The sequence below is a fragment of the Phyllostomus discolor genome, chromosome 4 (genome assembly GCF_004126475.2).
Source record: "Phyllostomus discolor isolate MPI-MPIP mPhyDis1 chromosome 4, mPhyDis1.pri.v3, whole genome shotgun sequence".
Classification (NCBI taxonomy): domain Eukaryota; kingdom Metazoa; phylum Chordata; class Mammalia; order Chiroptera; family Phyllostomidae; genus Phyllostomus; species Phyllostomus discolor.
Window position 1 is genome coordinate 177,364,650 of NC_040906.2, and position 19,300 is coordinate 177,383,949.

The window sequence follows — 19,300 nt, forward strand, 5'->3', positions numbered from 1 at the left end:
ACATACTAGATCTGCAAAAACTAGAAAAATTCACACTACCAAGTGCAGTATGTGGAACAGCTGCAACTTAACTGCACTACTGGGGGAAAGAGGAATATAAACTGGTACAACTGCTCTTACCAGTTCTGTAAAGTAGAGGTATATAGACTTTATGACTTGCCATTGACACTTTTAGATAAATGCCCTATATAGAGAGTACACTTGAATATGCAAAACAGACATGTTTAAGAAGGAGGCTGCAGGGCAGCATTGCTGGCAATGGCAGAAAAACCAGAAATCTGGGAAACAATGTGCATGAACAGAAGAAAAATAACTTGCTGTACCACATAATACTTTACTATTCAATAGTAACAATGAACTAAAGCTGTACACATGTGTAAACCTCAATACAATGAGCCTCAAAATCAATGTTATGTGACATCAGAACAATGCATGCACTATGATAACATTTTTATAAAGTTTAAGTACTTAAAAAGCTTAACAGTATATTTTAGATTTATGTATATAGCAAAAATACAGCATTAAAATACATAAAATATAGAGTAAATATATTTATATATTTGTAATATTTATAAAATACAATATAAGCCAAGTAAATGCTTTTATTTAAAATATAATGTGAAATTTTAAAATGTGGGGGAGGGTGAAAGAATATGAATACAGTGAATTTCAAGGTTACCAACAATTTGCTATTTCTTCAGCTGAGTGGAAGACTGGTGGGTGTTGATCTTAGCATTGTTTTTATTTTTATATGCGTTATTTATCTTCTTTTCGTGTATAAAATGTGATTACTTCAAAAAATATTTGTCTGAATTTCTATTTGATTTATTTCTATTATTGTATTAACCTCTTGATGAATGACATGTTTATAAAAGAAGTAATGACTGTCATAAAAGAAATCACATTTTACCTTTAGTGATTGTAACTTATTTACTTCTGAGGTACTGTGGGTTTTTAAATAGTGTGTTATTCTCAGAGGTAGAAATTACTTTGTAAAAATGCTCATCAGTTCTGAAAACCAGTGTACATAATTACTAAGGCTTAATGTCTCCCAAAACAAAATAGATTAATGATGTTATATTTTGCATGTTTTTTAATCTTTTGAATCTTGTTCAAGAGAACGTTCAAATTAAAAAAAATACATGTACAGTTATTTTATTTCTTTATTTTTGCTTCTGTTAATGCTCAGTAGAATCCAGAAGAATGTCAGTTGTGAGGCCACTGGAAGCATATTTCTAGTGGTACAGTTTTCCTTAAAGAAGACATTAGCAGCCAATTAAGTGTGGAAATTTTAAACAGTAGCAAGATTCAGGTCTATTTATGTGGAATCCATAGCACTTCAAATGTTGTGATTAATTTTGCTTAAGGATTCCCTTCCTGTTGTGGAATAGGTTTGGGATGTACCTCTCTACATCTCTTCAGATGCAAACATTACACAGGTAGGTTCTTGCCCTTACGATAGCCCCATTTCCATATGTGTGGTGAGCTCAGCAGGTTTTGACTTTTATTTAATCTGGCAAAATCCATCTCCAGATTTCTAACACTGCAATTCTAGGCTTTTCTTTTGCTTAAGCACAGTTTCTTTTGTTAATGGTTGAAATGCGGACAGAAGAATGTTTAAAATAAAGTTGATAATAAGAGTAAAAGAATAAAGTGAGTTTTGATACCTGACATTGCTCACATTATAGATGACTACAGTGAAATTTAATAAAACATTTTAGTTTTAGTGTCCTTCAACATAAATATAAATCATTTAAATAAAACACTCATCTATCATAGGTTCATTATTTGGCAAATTTCTAATGCCTTTTAATTATGTTTCTTGACCTATAATGACCATTGGTAGTTTACAGGCTTAAAATATGGCAACTTGAACATGGTGAAATCCTTACCAACAATTTTTATTGAGAAATATTTGCTTTATTATGTATTGGTTCTGTTTTTTGTGAAAGTTGCAATGTTTAATGTGATGAATTCCTTCTTTCTTCTCCTAACTATACAGGTGATCTCATTTAATTGTGTTGAATAAAAAATTTGTCTACCATATGACTTTCTCTAAACCTTCACCATGTATTAAAGCACGTTGGATTTTCTTTCCCTCTATATTCCTCTAGGACAGTTTCCCAGCACGATTTGGAGGAATTCATTTTGTCAATCAACCATGGTATATCCATGCCCTGTATACTGTAATCCGGCCTTTCCTAAAGGAGAAGACTCGGAAAAGGGTATTTGTTTATTTCTGTTTTTATTTCCTCTCACCTTCCTCATTCAATGAATTATGATACATACTATATGTATAATATTGGCTATGGTAAACATGCTTCCATATTGCATGTCAATATTCAACACACAAGACATTTAAAAATTCTTAAAGATATGTGATTCATTCTGAACAGTATCTGTGAAAGAAATATTTAAAAGCTGGCTCTCCTACTTTTCTACAAAGTAGAAGAACATTTTAGCACTTTATTATATATTAATGTTTCTGTTTAAAAGTAAAAATATTGTCACCTCTCTATATTTATTGGTACACTTAATATCAAGTAGGTCTAGACAAAAGCTATAATATTATAAGTTGATAAATGGAATTACTTCACAATATGTATTGGATTAAATATAATGCATTGTATGATAGCTAATGTGATTTTGTCATGGTTGTCCTGACCGATCACACATTAGAAAGAATGCTTATGTGTAGAAATATTAACATTCATTTAAATTACAAGTAACTTGAGTTTCTAGATTCAGTTTCACCTCACAATGAGCACATTCAAAGTACACTCAATAAAATCATTACTCTGAGAATAAGATTATTTATATGCTGGCCGGCACTCAATCTGGTGAACCACATCAGCCAGGGCAAAATAAGATAATTTGTATAAAGCATTTAGCACAGTGCATGACATGTGGTAAATGCTGAACATGTTTATTGTTATTATTAATATTGATTTAAAAGTGCATTTTAATGCATATTTTATTGAATTTTTCAAACAGCCCTGAAAGTAAGCTTAGTAAACATTATGTCCTATTTCAGAGCAGAGAAATATCAGTCTTAGGATGGATAAGTAACTTGCTTACTCATTTATACAGCTGTAAAGTGGTACAGCAACATTCGAATCAAAATAGCTCCGCATTTAGAGCTATTTTTACCATTGTGCTGTGACCAATTTTCAAATGAGTAGCTCCATAGTAAAATATACTTCTAAATCTAGGTGGAAGGTGATTTTCCATGCCTCTCAGTGAACGAAAAATCACTTCAGGTATTTCTGTGTCATAGAAGCCTCATTGCAAGTGGAAATTTGTGAAGTAGTTGTTAAGTATGTGTTTGTATCAAACATTAGTGATGGAACGTTTTCTTCTTATGGAGCGTTTTCTTCTTATGAATTTGTTGAAAATGTCCCAGTAGTTTAAGAGGAAGAATTCCATAAATAATTATAATTGATATTAGAAATTGTTTTTACCACTGAGTCTCAAATTAATTTACATTTTACAATTCAGAAAAATGGATTGTTGTGTCTTGCAAATAACACTTGCAAATTTTGTCTTATGAAGGGATGATCAGGTGAGCAAAACACCCACTGGGGCTTTTAGTACAAATTACACTAGTGAACAGTTTTATAGTAGTCACTTTGTACATGCTGTTCTAAGTAATTTACATATGTTATCTCATGTAATTTTTAAAACAAGGCTTATTTTTTCTCTTTTTATATATGGGGAAACAAGGCAAGGTGGTTAAGCAATTTGCCCTAAATCACTGCTAAGAGATAGTAGAACAAGATAGTAGAACGAAATGTATGAGTTTATACAGAATGCTGCTCCAGGCAGAGGGAGTAGCAAACACGGAGGTCCTTTGGCAGAAAACTCCTGGTGTATATGGTGAACAGCACGGAAGCCTCAAAGACTGGAGTAGTATGAGCACTGGGGAGGGTAACAGAGGACTAGATAGAAGGGAAAATGCTGTGCCCGGCTCTGTAGGGCCTTGGACACCACTGCTAGGACCTGGGCTATCAGAGTAAAATGAGAAGCATGTGAAAGTCTTTGAGAACAGGGATGATTGTTCTCACATGATTTTAACACGGTTCTGTTCTGTTGAAAGAGACTGAAGAGGATCCAATCTAGAAAACCAGAAAAGCTCCAGGTTGGGGGGTTGATTGTATTTGACAATTTTGACGGTGCCTAAATGAATGCATTTCTACCATTATTCTAGATGGAAGGGAGGTATCTGAACTTTAACATTTTAATTAAAACTGTATGACTTTGAATTTTTCATATAAGAAAATAATTATTGGTTAAAACTCCTTTATTTTCTCTTTATGCAATCAATGCACAATGCAAAGCTATAATTTTTCCTTACTGTTGGTCTAAGTAATTCAGAAAAATGTAAGGCATAATTGTGAATCTTCTTTTACAAAACACAAGCACCTGGTTCTCCATTTGCTTAACTTCAATCTGACTTTGAGTCCCCAATATACCTGGCTTGTGAGAAGAAATATCAACCTTAGGTATTATTAGGGGTATCTTCTTCTCAAAATCTCACCAATATCTGGAATCCATCATACAGAGTCATACTTCTCAACTATCATGGCCACTTTTGACATCATTATTCAAGCCAGTATTAGTTCCTTGAATTAAGTTCTCCTCTGCTCTCCAGATGTCTGTGAAAAAAGAGCATCTTTGCTGCAGCTAGAGCCCACTGGCTAGGCTTTAACCCACTGCCCCAGTGCACTCTTCAGCTACCCCATGGCTGTGACCTTGCCACTCCCCAAGAGCTGGCAGGGAGCAGGTTTCACTTCTGGTTTGCACAAACTTCTACCTCTTCCTCAAATAGTGGACTCTCTCTGCTATGCCTTGTTAATCTTCAAAAGTATTCCACTCTAGTCACCTAGCATATTCTCCTTAATGGCACAGTTTAGGAAAATGAAATAAAAGTTGGAAGTGTTATTCAAGATAATTGTTTTTGCCTTTGAAGGTACTCTGGGCCAAAGGAGCCCACAAGGACAAGACTTTTTGCATGGAATGGAGGAAGAGAAAAAATAAGGCGAAAAAAATAGTAAAACTTTAATAAATGATACTATTACATAGATCTAGTTAAAACAGAGAAAAATCTTAGAGCAAAAATTAAATAGTTGGGCAATTACAATACATCCTATTATCCAGCCCAGAGGGACATGAAGCCTGGAGCTCTCTGACATTAAGATGTTGGGGTAATGAGGACTAATCAGCCAAAGAGAATGCAAAAGCGTTAATCAAGGTAGGAGAAAACCAAGAGATCATGGGAGAAAATGTTTTCATGAGGAGAACCATCCACTTAAAGGGGTGTCCAACCTGCAGCCTGAGAACCACATGTGGCCCAAGATGACTATGAACTCGGCCCAGCACAAAATCATAAATTTACTTAAAACATGAGTTTTTTGTGTGTGTGATTACATGTCACAATGTATTTAATGTGTGGCCCAAGACAGCTCTTCTTCCAGTGTGGCCCAGATGCCAAAAGGTTGGACACTCCTGATACTGTATCTAGGGCTTCTGAGAGTTAAAGAATAAGAAGGACTGAGAATTGGGCAGTGAATTTAGCAATGAGAAGACTCTTGACAAGAGCAGCTTTCATATTGTGGTAGGAGGTAACACCTATTTGCATTGGATTCAGGAAAAATGGGACAATAGTATTTGGACAATGAATATAGACAAATCTTTTGATGAATTTTGAAATGAAGGGTAGGAGAGAAATTGGAATAACTGGAGGTTTTATGTATTCGTGTGGGGGAAGGCAGAGTAGAGTTGGCATGTTTGTTTTCTGGTGCTAAATATCCAGCAGAACAAGGAAATTTGATGATGTGAGAGAGGTAGAGAGAATTGCTGAGGAAACATAATTGATAGAGACTCAGATGGTAGTGGGGCCGTCTCATCTGGTTGCCCTATTTTTTCAGTGACAGAAGAAAAAAGGCCAAAGCAGAAAGGGATCTTGAGAAAGAGAGTGTGTTAGTGAAGAAAGGAAGTAGTGTGCTGGGTTACATTTATTTTTCTAAGGATTTATTACCATACATCTTGCATGACTTGAAAGAGAAAGTTTCTTACATGAAGTAATGCACCTGATAAAATAAAGGTTATATACCTAATAAAATATGGGTTTCAGATACTAGAGCTTAACTTTGCCAGGAAAAATTATTTTCATTTCTTATGAGAAGAACCTAGCAGTGTGTGTGTGTGTGTGTGTGTATGGGTTTTCCTGGGCTGTTGTGCTCTGCAAAAAGGTGTGGTAATATATAAACTTTGCAATTAACTTGATGTAGTTTGGGACAGATGGCTTCTTCCACTTTTGTATATTCTGTATCTTATATTCCAGGCAGCTGGATTTTTTTCTGCCTATTTTGGCCAGTGACTTGCTCTCAGCTGCTTTTACACTTCTGTAATTTGTTAAAATACTTGTCAATTGGTGACTCCCATACCTTTCATTTTATTTGATGTTGTAGACTAGTCTTTCTTTGTTTTCCTAAGTATTTACATCACTAATTCTAAAAGTTTATAAAACAAAGATGAATGTGGTAGTCTGTTCATCGTGAACCCAAAGTATAAACTATAATCCTTAAATAAGTGTTATATGATTTTAAATGAGATGACAACAATGCTTTATCAGAGAAGACTGATTTGCAGTTTTGATATTGAAATGAAAGAAAAGAGGTAGCAATTTTTGGGCAAACAGATCTTGAATATGTAGCTTGAATAATTTTTCAGTTTAACAAAATGCTTTGTGTAAACAGTTATACCTAAAATTAATATATGCATTTAGCTTTACATTTTTAATCCATTATTTCATTTTCAACTTGAACAATAAACATGGAACTCTCCAGTAGAGAAGATGCTGAAACATTGCATAACATAAGTCCTTTGGGACATGAACTTTCACTCAACCTTTCATTATGATGATGCTAATCTACTTTTATTCACATCATATACTTTGCATTATGAAGTGGTAATTTAGCAGTCACAGTATTCTTGTTTTTATGGATGATAAAGAGAAAGTCAAACCAGTGACAGCTTTTGGGCTGAATAACTTGGATAGACTTTGTAGCTGATGAGTCCCACATGAGAAGAAGCTGTTTTAGCAGTGTTCATTATCGGTTTTGCACAGCTAACATCAGAACGATGTGCAGATTGACACGCACATTAGATTCTGCTATGTCCCTGGCTATGAAGCGGGCAACCAAATTCTGGTTCCAGCTCTTTAAGTCAATAATTATTGGATCTTCTAGAAGCTACTTAAAATCCCTGAGCCTTGGAATTTTCATATGAAGTAATAGGATGATAGTACCAGCCTGCCTGTTTCTCAGAGTGGATGAGGGGTTTAAATATTTTAATAGACATGGAAAACTCTTGCTTTTGCTTTCTATCCTTACTCTCTCTGTACAGCATTTGGGTAATATTTGTTCTCTTGTTTGTGTTTTCTCTCACCCCTGTTCTTGTATTCATAGATATTTTTGCATGGCAATAACCTGAATAGTCTACACCAACTAATTCATCCTGAGATCCTGCCCTCTGAGTTTGGAGGAATGCTGCCCCCTTATGACATGGGAACATGGGCAAGAACACTGCTAGACCACGAGTATGACGATGACAGTGAATACAATGTGGACTCCTTCAGCATGCCTGTGACAGAAGTAGAAAAGGAACTCTCCCCCAAGTCCATGAAGAGGTATGCCCAAGGTAGCTGGGAATTGGGCTGGGGCCAGGGTAGAGGCCCCCAAATCTAATTCCACGTTTTATATTTTTTGAAGGAGGTATTTGGTGATATTTAGAAGCATTTCATGCTTCCATGATTGGATGTCTAGGAGTTTTGAGTCAAATAAAGTCATTCAAGGTAATCTCAAGTTGGTGTTATTGCAAATTCACAGACAATCTAACAACCTTAGAAGTGATTAAATTCAGTGATTTTTCAAATTGCGCTTTAGGGTTCTGGTAGAGTTTCTCAGGCCAGGCTGGTGGGGCAGGCACAGTGCCCAGCTCCACAATGAAAATGACCCTCCTATCTAAGCAATTTGTTAGACTTCTATTTAAGATTTCATTTGAAGAAAGGGACCTGTAGCTAACACTCATGCATGCAAACTCTTCAAACACCAATATTCGAAGCTTGTGTTCTCTTTACAGTATTTCTGCCAAGTTTTTGTTTAAAGATCTAGTCATTCTTGGAGAAAAAAACACTCTATTTCCCCACAGCTTTAATCTTTATAAAGTTCACTGTTGAGTCAGACTCTCTGCTTTGACTCTCACCGTATTTTTCTGCCTGTTTTCTTTCAGTCAGTGCATAATTTATTGAACAAGTGCTTTGTAATAGGCTCTTTCCTAGGTATTTGGGATCTAATGTGGATAGAATGTACATCTAGCCATTGTCTAGTGATGACTGAGAGTGGGAGAATTGCCAGACTTGCATGAACGCATAATTATGGTTGAGCTTGCATTCTCTAGCAAACTAAAAGACATCTAATTCCCAGGTTTCCCTAGGCCACACTGGCCCAGGGTTTGTGTGGATACTGTAACAAATATTATTGGTTCATTTTTCATCACAGAAATAAAGGAATTACAGCTCCTGCAAGTCTCTTCTCACCTAGCTCAGGAGGGACCACGTGCATCTTACATGTCATCCCAAACGCGTATTGCATCCTTCTCTGGTGAAAGCCTTCTGTTCCTTTGTCATTGCTGTGACCCATACATGGCACCCCAGATCTTTGGGCTGGCTTTTTTTTTTTTTTTGCTGCTTTTGGTATGTGTATGATGTCTTCCTTTCTGCTCCACCACTCCTTGGAGAGAATGAAAAGGCTGATGACATCTCCAGTTTTAATTTCTCCACTGGTCACCAAGCTCATGTTTAAACCAAGTTCAGCTTTCTCAACTCCTTTCTTAAAATAGGACTTTATAATTTGAGTTCTGCTCTCTAACCAAAGGGATTCATGGATGGACCCTTCAAGAGGTCTATTAAGTGCAAAAGGTTGTCTTCAAAGCTGTGTATGGAAAGGTATGGAAAAAAAAGAGTACATTTTTCTAGAGAAAAGTTATATATTTCATTACATTCTCAAAAAAGTTTTCTAAAATAAAAATATTTAAAACACATGGACTCAGAATAGGTTTCTTCTTATAAAATAATAATCTTAATATTAGTGTTGTAATCTATCATTTGCTTTCCACAAATTAGGCCTTACTAGTCCCTTTTTTGTTTATATTAATTTGTTTAATCTACAGAGCAACCTTGTTAAACCGATATGGTATCTCCAAAGTTACACAGTCTATATGTAGTGAAACAGGGCTCTAACCCATGAGGTATAAGTCTTCTGTGTTGCTGACATACACTCTATCTACCCCTCTGTGATATTATGACAGAGAGAGCCCTCACTCTAGAACTGAGCTATATAAAGACTCAAAGACAGTTGTCATAAGTGTTCCCTCGTCTTTTCCTTGGCCAGCTATGTTCATTTTCTTAAGCCACTCCTTCTGTGACGTATTAACATGATCCCCTCCTCTGGGCACATCCTCTATGACCTTGGCTACACCCCCTTCACCCACACTCTGCTTACCTTCACTAACTCCAAAACTGCCTACCTGCTGCCTTTGCCCCCGCCCCGACACTGCACCACTACCTTCTTTAATATCCATATGGCAACAGATTATTTTACTTCTCTGCTTTAAGTTTTTTAATGACTGCTGATTATACATATAAAATCAACTCCATATCATGGCTTACCTTGTGGTATGTGATCTGATCCTGCCTGCCTCTCTTTTCTAAGTTTATTTACCTTTTCTATCTTTCTCCACCTTTCAGACCCAACATCCTTGTTTATCCTCTTTCAGCTTCTCCAGCTTGTTCCTGCCTAAGGGTCTTTATACTTGTCATATCTGGCTGGAATGCTCTTTTCCTATGTTGCACAGTGGCTAGCCCAGTCAAAGGTCATCTCTTGAAGAGGGTCTTTTGATTTTTCTCAGTCACCAGGTCTTATTCAGTTCTATTTCCTCCTCATTCTAGTCATTCCTTATCAATCACTTCCTTTATTTTCTTTTTTTTTTATTTTTTTATTTTTATTTATTTATTTTTTTAAAGATTTTATTTATTTATTTTTAGAGAGGGAAGGGAGGAAGATAGAGAGAGAGAAACATCAATGTGCAGTTGCTAGGGGTTATGGCCTGCAACCCAGGAATGTACCCTGGCTGGGAAGCGAACCTGGGACACTTTGGTTCCCAGCCCGCGCTCAATCCACTGAGCTACGCCAGCCAGGGCTACTTCCTTTATTTTCTTCATAGCACTTACCAGTCTGTGAAATGGCTTATGTTATTTAATTTTATATGCACCCCCAACATAAGCTTCATGGAGACTTCAGTAGCTTTGTCTGTCCTGTTCTCTTCTGAATCCCCAGTACCTGGAGGAAGCCCTGGCACACAAAGGGTGCTTACTAGGTACTGGTTGAAAAATGAAGGAGGCCTCTGCTGTCTGTCATTGGCCCCTTTTAAGTGTTGTATTTAGAATTGAATAGGTAACATCTGACACTGTTACTACTTGCACTGAGGTTCTGGAATTATGGATTTGCCATGTGGACTTTATGGGCTTCCTTTTGTTTCAGTTGTTGCCCTGTGGCTCTCATTCGGGAAGCCAAAGCACATTGCTAACTCACAGTGCACTGCCTAACACTAGTAAGTCTCTTTACTTTTAGATCCATATTCTAATTCTCTATTACCAGGTTCCGCACATTACTTTTAATCAATTAACATTATGTTGTTAGATTTGGCTCAGTCTATCTACCCTTTGAAGTCTTTATGGATCCAGACTTTTTTCTCCAATTAATTAGGCCATTTTGTTCCCTGCAGACAGCTCACAGCACATCAACCTCCCCAACTCTGAGTTTCTTGCTTCTGACATGGGTTGATTATTATTTCCAACATGCTTTGTTTGGTGCTGGCTTTGTATCATATAATATTTGTTCTATTTGAAAGCGTGAGATTCAGAAATGTGTTTTACTTGACTCTTATCTTCTCTACATCAGAGAATGACAGTTCCACCACAAAGGATAAGAGACACTGTTTCTAGGTTCCCCCTTGCTCTCTTCTCCTCTGTCTTCTTTTTGAGTTTTTTCATATTTAAGTTGAGAGGGGAAAAATCATTCCTTCACCAAACAGTTATAGATAAACCCTTGGGGTGAATTTAGCTGGATGTATAAGACAAAGACTAGATCCCCCTGTGTAAATTCATGGAGGGATAGCATAGTCACATGAAGCGGTATAAAGTTCACTAGATTGTGGCTGCCTTAAACTGGGCAAGTGTCTTTCTCCTTATATCTCTAGTACCTAGGATAGTGCCTGGCACATAACAGTTGCAATGAGTAATGATACTAATATGGTTATGCTGACGTGACCTTAAGTTTTATTGAATAATACTTAACATCTATTGTTCCTACATGCAAAAACTTATCTAATGTTTTTATGTATTGAATCCTTTGCTTTTCTAAACAACTAGTAAGGTAATAGTGTCCCCATCTTATTAACGAGGAGACCCAGTGCAGAGAAGGTAAGTAACTTCCACATGTCACATGCCTACAAAGTGGTGATGCTAATGTTGGAACATGGGCGATACTATTCCATATATCGTTTCCTTAACTGCTACCATTTGCTAGCTGCCAGAATTTGTGCTGGGGTTTATGCATGCATTATGGCATTTGATCTTCAATACATCTGTATGATGTAGCTATTATGTTCTCCATTTTACAGATAAGGGAACAAAATCTTAGCAACTTTAAGTAGCCTTCCCTTGGTCACAGAGATAGTAAGTGGCAGAACTGGAGTTGGGATCCACTTATGTCCATGTTACTATTTCTTCTTAAACACTAAGGTTAGCACAGTATTGGAGAGGCATAAAAAATGAATAAATGATACCTGGAAAACTAAATTTAAATTATAAGTTTTAATTAAAAAAGTTATTTGTTCCAAAGACAGTAGAGGCAAATACATACACACTTGCCTTTAGTCAATCTCCTTTCTGATAGAAGCATCTGATACCTATCATTGAGACCAAATGGTAAAAATGAATTAGGAAATAAAATAACCACTTTAGTATTCTCACCTTCCTTTCATTCCTTCTTCAGAAAGGAATTTAAGTTTGTTTAAAAGAAGGACTGGATGTGTCAGTTCACTTTGTAATTATTTTTACTTTGATAATTAGTTCCATGGCTTTTCTTTTTCATTAGCCCGTGCAGTTGTAGTTTAGCTTATAGTCTTTCTGTTTGAAAGTTAATGAGGTCTGCTAAGAGGCAGAGCATTAGCCAATTGGCTGGAATGCAGCAGCAGGGGAAAAATTCATTACCGCGGAGAATTTTAAAAGGGCAGCTGCTTCCTTAATGCTATAGCTATTATGATGGCAGCTTCCTGCCACAACAGTAGCATGTCTCATTAACTTTCATCCTTTCCTGTTTTATGTTGTTTCCACCTGCTATCAAAGGCATGTGTAAGGGATTTTCAAATTATTTGCTTTCCTAATCATAAAGGGTTACTGCCTAACCAAGAGGGGTTTTAACTTCAATCTTCTTTTTAACATTTTAAAATTACAGTTGACATTCAATATTATATGAGTTTCAGGTATATGCAAAGGGATTAGACATTTATTTAACTTACAAAGTGATCCCCCAGTAAGTCTTGCCCCCACTTGACAATGTAAATATATATATACACACACATATTTATACACATAGTTATTATGACCTTATTAACTATATTCTCGATGCCATATTTATGTCCATGTTACTATTTTGTACCAACCAATTTGTATTTCCTAATCCCTTTTTCATCTTTTTCACTCAGCCCCTCAGGGTTTTAACTTTTTAAAAATCTTAAAACATTTCACAAAATTTCAAGAGTAAGATTGATTTTATTCTAATGTTCCAGTGGGAAATTGAACAAAACTCACATACAAATTTAACTATTTTCCTAACATAATCATTAAAAACATGATGTTTAAACAAATGCACATTTATGTTAAGTTTGTGTCATAGAGCCCTTTAAGACAGGAATAAAAGCTTCTACAATTTCTATTTCCTGTTTCATAATAATAATTTCACTGAAATAATTTCCCATTTGGAATACATCTGTCCTATACTACAAATTATCATTTTCAAAGAAAAGACCCTTGCTCCTTTGTGAATAGGAAAACTTAAGGCCATTATTGTGTATTTAGAATCCTTTGCTGTTGTGTATTCCATTTAGAGGCCAGAGGGTATCGTTTCCTCTAATGCAAATTGATGCTCAGCATCCTCAGCTCATAAATCCCTTGATGTAAAGGACGATAATGCGCATCGTGAGAGAAGTAATAATGGAGAAAAGGCAGAGAAGAGAATGTGATTATTTGGTAATAACTCACTGACAGAGCCTCTGTCGTTTCCAGATCCCAATCAGTAGTGGATCCTACAGTCCTAAAACGCATGGATAAAAATGAGGAAGAAAACATGCAACCTTTGCTCTCTCTGGACTGATAACTTCTCTACATTTCCCGTGGATTGGAAAAGAAAGGTACTTGTTTTCAGCAACAGAGACAGCACTGTGGAGGAATTACCAGCTGGAAACTTATTTATTCTTGTTAATGTAGCATAATATATAATAAGACATCAGGCTTTTCCATTTGCCTGAACCATGGGGGCCCTGGTCTGGATGAAAATGTCAATAATTTATTCTGTAAGTGCCAAGTTCTTTGTAAATATAATGTAATCTTTATGTCAAGTTTGTAAGTTTTGGTAATAACTAAAAATGGAAAAAATTGGCTTATGAGTCCTTGCCAGTGATGTGAACTGTAACAACAAGAAAAAAGACACATGGATAATCAAAGCTAATTAAATGTAGCCCTGTTTCCTATGAAGCCATATTTCAGCTCTCATAGTGGTCGTTTCATTGTTTTTCTCTGAAACTCTGTCATATTCAAATGTACTTTTAATGGGCACAGGGAACTAGATGATTATAGGGAATTATTATGATAAACATATTTCCTGTCTCGTGATTTGCATTTCACAGAAAATGTATTCTAGTGACTCTCGCTGGCCTTGTATTTTGGAGACAAAGAATGGCAGTTGATCTGGTACACTGAACACTTGAACTCTTCAATGTTATTTAATTCCTGGATTCTTGTAAAAAGATGTTTTCCCAATTAAGAGGTAGAATTTTGAAAGAGACTGGATTCTTTTTAAACTGCTGTCTTCACAACGTGTCCTTTATTCAAGACCCCACTGAATCACTGTCTGATGTACTTTAAGAACATTTATCCCTCAAAAATTTTTGACCAAGAGAAAGAGAACTCATACATAACAGTGTTTTGACAGCTAATTTTGAACATAAAAATTGCTACATACAGATAAGGGGCTAATTTCTAATTTATTATACACTGGTTTATAAAACACCTATTTGCACACAAACATATATTTTTGCTGAGCTATAATAAATCCTTGATGTGACAGGCTTGTAAGATAAAACATACCTATTCAACAGTCTTTAGAGATGATATCGATTATTACATGAGATGCTAACTTTGGAAAACCACTTTTTCTAAAGTTAATGAAAATGAGTTGTAGTAAAACAGATTTTTAGTGAACCTATTGAAAGGAATTCTAATTCGTAATACAATCTTGAATCCATGCCATTTTAGTGAAATCTATTTTTCTAAACAACTGGTCTCTACATAGTGCAGGCAATATCAGGTGATCAAGAATAATAAAGGTTTTCTCACATTTAAGTGAATTATCCCAGTGATCCTGTAAGTACAGATTTTCTTTTCAGAAAAGATTGAAAGAACATATTGCATCCAGGAGATACAACGAAAGCATCTGAGGGCATCTGAGATAGCATAACATAGTTTAAATATACTCTATAATCCTTATGTCATTGAAAGTTTCTATTTCATAAAAATTCTGCCATCTTAGCACACTTTAAATAGCTTACTTTAAATTTCAAATTCTAGTGTGAAAAAAATCAAGAATTTTACCACCTTTTCAGATTGGTAATTTTTGATATTGAGAATTTACCATTAAAATATTCTTTTGAAAGAAAAATATCTGCAGAAACTCTTGGAAACCAACAAAAATAAAGATGTGTATCAACCTTTTCACACTTTTTAGCTAGAAGCTTAACACTTTTCAGTTGTAATTCTATAATGAAAAATCTTAAATTCAAGATCAGTACAGTCTACAGTATCACCAATGAACTATTTAATATTTGTAAAAGTCTATAAATATACATGAATAACGTGAATGAAAGATCCCTTAAAAATGCCAGTGTCTAGTCAAGTATGGAAGATTAATGACTCTCAGGTACTCTGTTCTACTCATAAATATCATAGAGGTGGGAATGAATTTAGTATAAAAAGCTGCAACAACTCTTATCTGTGTAAGAACCCTGACTATTGCATGTTTTGCCAACCTGACACACATTTCCCAGTATTGGGCTTTATGTACTATATGAGCAAGTGGTAGGCAATATGGTGCATTGGAATGAAATACAAACAAACTAAGTGCAGAAGGCAGTGAACTTTTCATTCTCATTGATTTCTCTTTTCATTTATTGCCAATTTTCAGAACTCTACCAGCTTCAAAAATGTCAACTAGAATAGTCAGCTTCTTTCCCCTGTCATTAGACTGGCGTTCTATAAAAATAATTAGGCAGACGTATTTCTTATATCTCTACCTATCTAATTATAAAGTATCATACACACTGGCTCCCTGCCCCACATTTGGAAACTTTGCATAGGGATGGTTGCTCTTCTGCTCTTCTTCAAATGAGCAGTTCAGAATTGGTGGGATTGTGTAAAATATTTTAAAATGAATGCACAAAATTGGAATAATGATGCCTGTTGAAATAGCTGTATCTAGTTCAGCCTGTGAGAAAACTCATTTCCTAGGAATGTGTTTGAAGCTGCATAGTCAAGAGATACTTAGTCAAGTTTACAAAATTTCCCCTCAGCCTCAGCTAACTAGTACCATGTAGGAGCTACTTTTCCCCTTATTTTTTTGTCCCGTAGCTGTGTCTATTGTTATAAAACTTAGCAAATAAGCACCCCTATCTTTCAATTTAACTGTGATAGTACATGCCCACTCACACACACTGACACACAAACACTAGACTATTTGCCCTGATGAACTTGCCTGTCAGTTTTGAGAGCTATGCTTTGTTTTTTTAAGGTATGTTCTTACTGAAAATATGTAGACATTAAAGATTTATGACATTCGATTTGGAATAGGCCAGTAGTTCATTGACTTCTCTTACCCTATTTGCTCTACCTTCTATTGTATCTTTTCTTTCTTCCAATGTTTCAGGGCAGCTGCTTCTAAAGCTGTTTTAACAATAAATAACTTTTATGTTGTCAGTGACAGTTGCACACATTCTTGACTGATATTCTAAATGGAAGATATTATCATGAAAATATACTCTAAGAAATATGGAGAAGTGCCTCTTTAAAAATGAGATAAACAGTGATACTAGAACATGGATTGTATCTGTACTCTCTTCCAAAAAGTAACTACGATTATATGGTACAGAGGAAATATAGCTATCATTTGAAGAAGGCTGTTTGAGGCCTTATTATAAGCATTCCTGTACAGTGTAAGTCTTTATTGTGTAAGTCCAATATAGTAACTTGAATGCACTATCGACAAGCCTGGCACTATGCTAAAACAATATACAGGTATTAAATAGAGTTTTGCAAGCAAGTTTTTGAAGTGGGCATGCATTTTTTTCTTCTCTTTCTATAATAGTTTGCATAAATGTAGGCAAAAACATTTCTTAAGTCTTTTCATATAAAATGCTTGTTTACTTTACAGTACTAAAAATTCATATATTCATAAGCAGAAAAGCCAAACAGCTAGGGTCCCTTTAATTTTGTAAACTAGGTCACTTTGTTAAATTAAACATTTGAAGTATCTGTAATGTTCCTGAGGGAACAGAAATGTGTCTCATGCATCAAGAAAATGGAGAGTTGTTTTAGACATTGGAGAACATACTTATTACTCTTGACAAAAGGAAAACCCTTAGACTCATGGCAGTGAGACTTTAGGGACAGACCTCCTTTTCTTCTAGAAACAACCTAAAGGGTTATGGACATGTTTATGGTCCTTTAGAAAAGTTATATCAGGAAAACCTGCTGAGAAGCTATGCATTCTTCTGTTGATTTATCTAAATGTCTAATTGGTCTGGTTAGTTAATAATTTATCTCTTTTGCTTCTTACTTTGTAGTAATATAATTACTTGAAAAATTGCCATGAGCCATGGGGATATTTCAGAATGATTTTTCACTCACAGAATAAAATGAACAGAGCTCTGGCATGGTATTTGAACTTTAGGATATGGTATTTACATTTTTACATCAATAACTTAGTAGGCATATGTTTCATTTAATATGTACTAAATAGATACATAACCTAAAAAATGATGGTGCATTTTAAATTTATGAGGCCATTAGATCATGTAAGACTCAGCTGGTAATATAAAATATATTGAAACAAAATTGTCAAGTGGCTAAATATTCAGGGTGTATAATTATCTTCAGTAGTGAAAACTATTTGTTTTTTGTTTTAGTTGCTTTCCAATATGCTATTGAAACTATTCAGCATTACTTTTACTTGAAATGGGGCAAATGGGGCAAATAAGTAAAACTACGAAAGGACACTTGGCCTTGAAACATTACTATATTATGATCTTAATGGCTTAGAGCAGATAATTTTTTTCACAAAATCAAGTTTTTATTTTGTAAACATCCATAGGTTAATGCCCCATGTTGAGATAATACTATGAAGTCTTTTCTGTGTTGAGTATAGTAATTTATTCTCTTGAGTTGTAGGAAAAATATATAAAATAGTAATTCTATGGATTGAAATACTCAAGTTGTGCTGGAGGGGTGAAAATGATACTGTTGAAAAATTAAAAAAAATTAGGAACCAATAAGTATAGGACTTAAATATAATAAATGCACTTTTATAGTTCACAGTGGACATTGTTACAGTTTAGAAGGTGTTTGGTCAGTGCTCAACTTAGTTTAAATGCAAATATTTTTGTCCTTAATAATATCAATGCATTTATTATTCTGTTATAATTATTTCTTGTAGTGAATGAGGGGGACATAAAGGAACAGTGAAATAAATTCTAACAAACCTTTTAAAACTGAATTGATCCTTAAATCTTTTGAGAAATTGCAGTAAAGTATGTATAATGGGTTTATAATAGAGGTGCAAAGCATTGTCTTTGTTGCTAATATAGTTTTCATATTTGTTGAAAAATAAATAAAACTCCAAAGACCAAGTAATTTTTGTTTTCAAAACTTCCAGAAAAAGTAAGATGTATAAGAGGTCATTATACAAATCTTTGATAAGAATACTAAGCTATTCTTATCAAGGTTTAAATACAGTACTGTTTGGCTCAAATACCTTGATCTTTTGAGGAATATATTCATTTAAATACAGTATCATAAATGGTATAAGTTTTTAATAAATACATATTTCTGCTTTAAAGAAGCATTTATTTTGCACATGGCAAATGTTCAGTTTGGTAGTACTGGATCTGTTGCACCTGTGAAATGGATTTCTAAAATGTCATCTAAAATAAACAGCAACAACTTTATTATGAGAGAAATTGTAGTTAGCTATTAGGTGAGGATACATAAAATTTTCTGATATTTTAGTGTTTGGGGCTTAAAGGGAAAAACACAATTCTTTTTATCAAGATGATATTTTCAGTATTCTAAACTTTTATACAAGCTTTCAAAGCTAGTTTGAATAGAGATGTAAATTAACTTTTAAGTTGCATATACCAATGACAGTGATCAGTAAATAAAATAACATAATTTATTGGATTAGACAAGTGACTGAATGCTGAAATTTGTATTATAAAAAAGTGTTGTTTTAATAAATCTTATTAAAATAACCCCAGTTCAAAATATTAAGTAAAATAAAAATTTTCAGCCTGACTTGAAAAAAATACCCACTCAATAAATATGCATTATATCTTCTCTGAGTTTTTCTCATTTATCTACCTGTGGATGAAAAGACCATCAATGAAGAAAAAGTCACTTACCTAGAACCCTCTACAGCAGATTTTACTTTCTTCAGCTCAAACACAGATGACTTTTCCGTACAACTTTTGAGGTTATCAAGAATCGGTATTGCCACCTCTTCTTAAAGCCATGTCAGCAGGAGCCCGAGTTTCTAGCAGTGACTGCGGAAGCATCCTGAGAGGGAATAAACACAGGGTAACCAAAGAGTGCATGAAAAGCCAGAGATGTGGTCTTCACTTCTTGTCACTCCAA

At 34.9% G+C, this 19,300-nt stretch overlaps 1 protein-coding gene across 1 annotated transcript in view; it reads left to right on the forward strand.

The window, feature by feature from the left end:
* Nucleotides 1-18,380, forward strand: part of CLVS2 (clavesin 2) — a 63,522-nt gene extending 45,142 nt beyond the window's left edge. Inside the window, exons 4-6 of the mRNA XM_028510385.2 lie at nucleotides 2,115-2,225; nucleotides 7,470-7,690; nucleotides 13,409-18,380. Of these exons, the coding sequence (XP_028366186.1) occupies nucleotides 2,115-2,225; nucleotides 7,470-7,690; nucleotides 13,409-13,496 (420 nt within the window). The 3' untranslated portion in view covers nucleotides 13,497-18,380. The remainder of the gene's footprint in view (nucleotides 1-2,114; nucleotides 2,226-7,469; nucleotides 7,691-13,408) is intronic.
* Nucleotides 18,381-19,300: the final 920 nt, after the last annotated feature.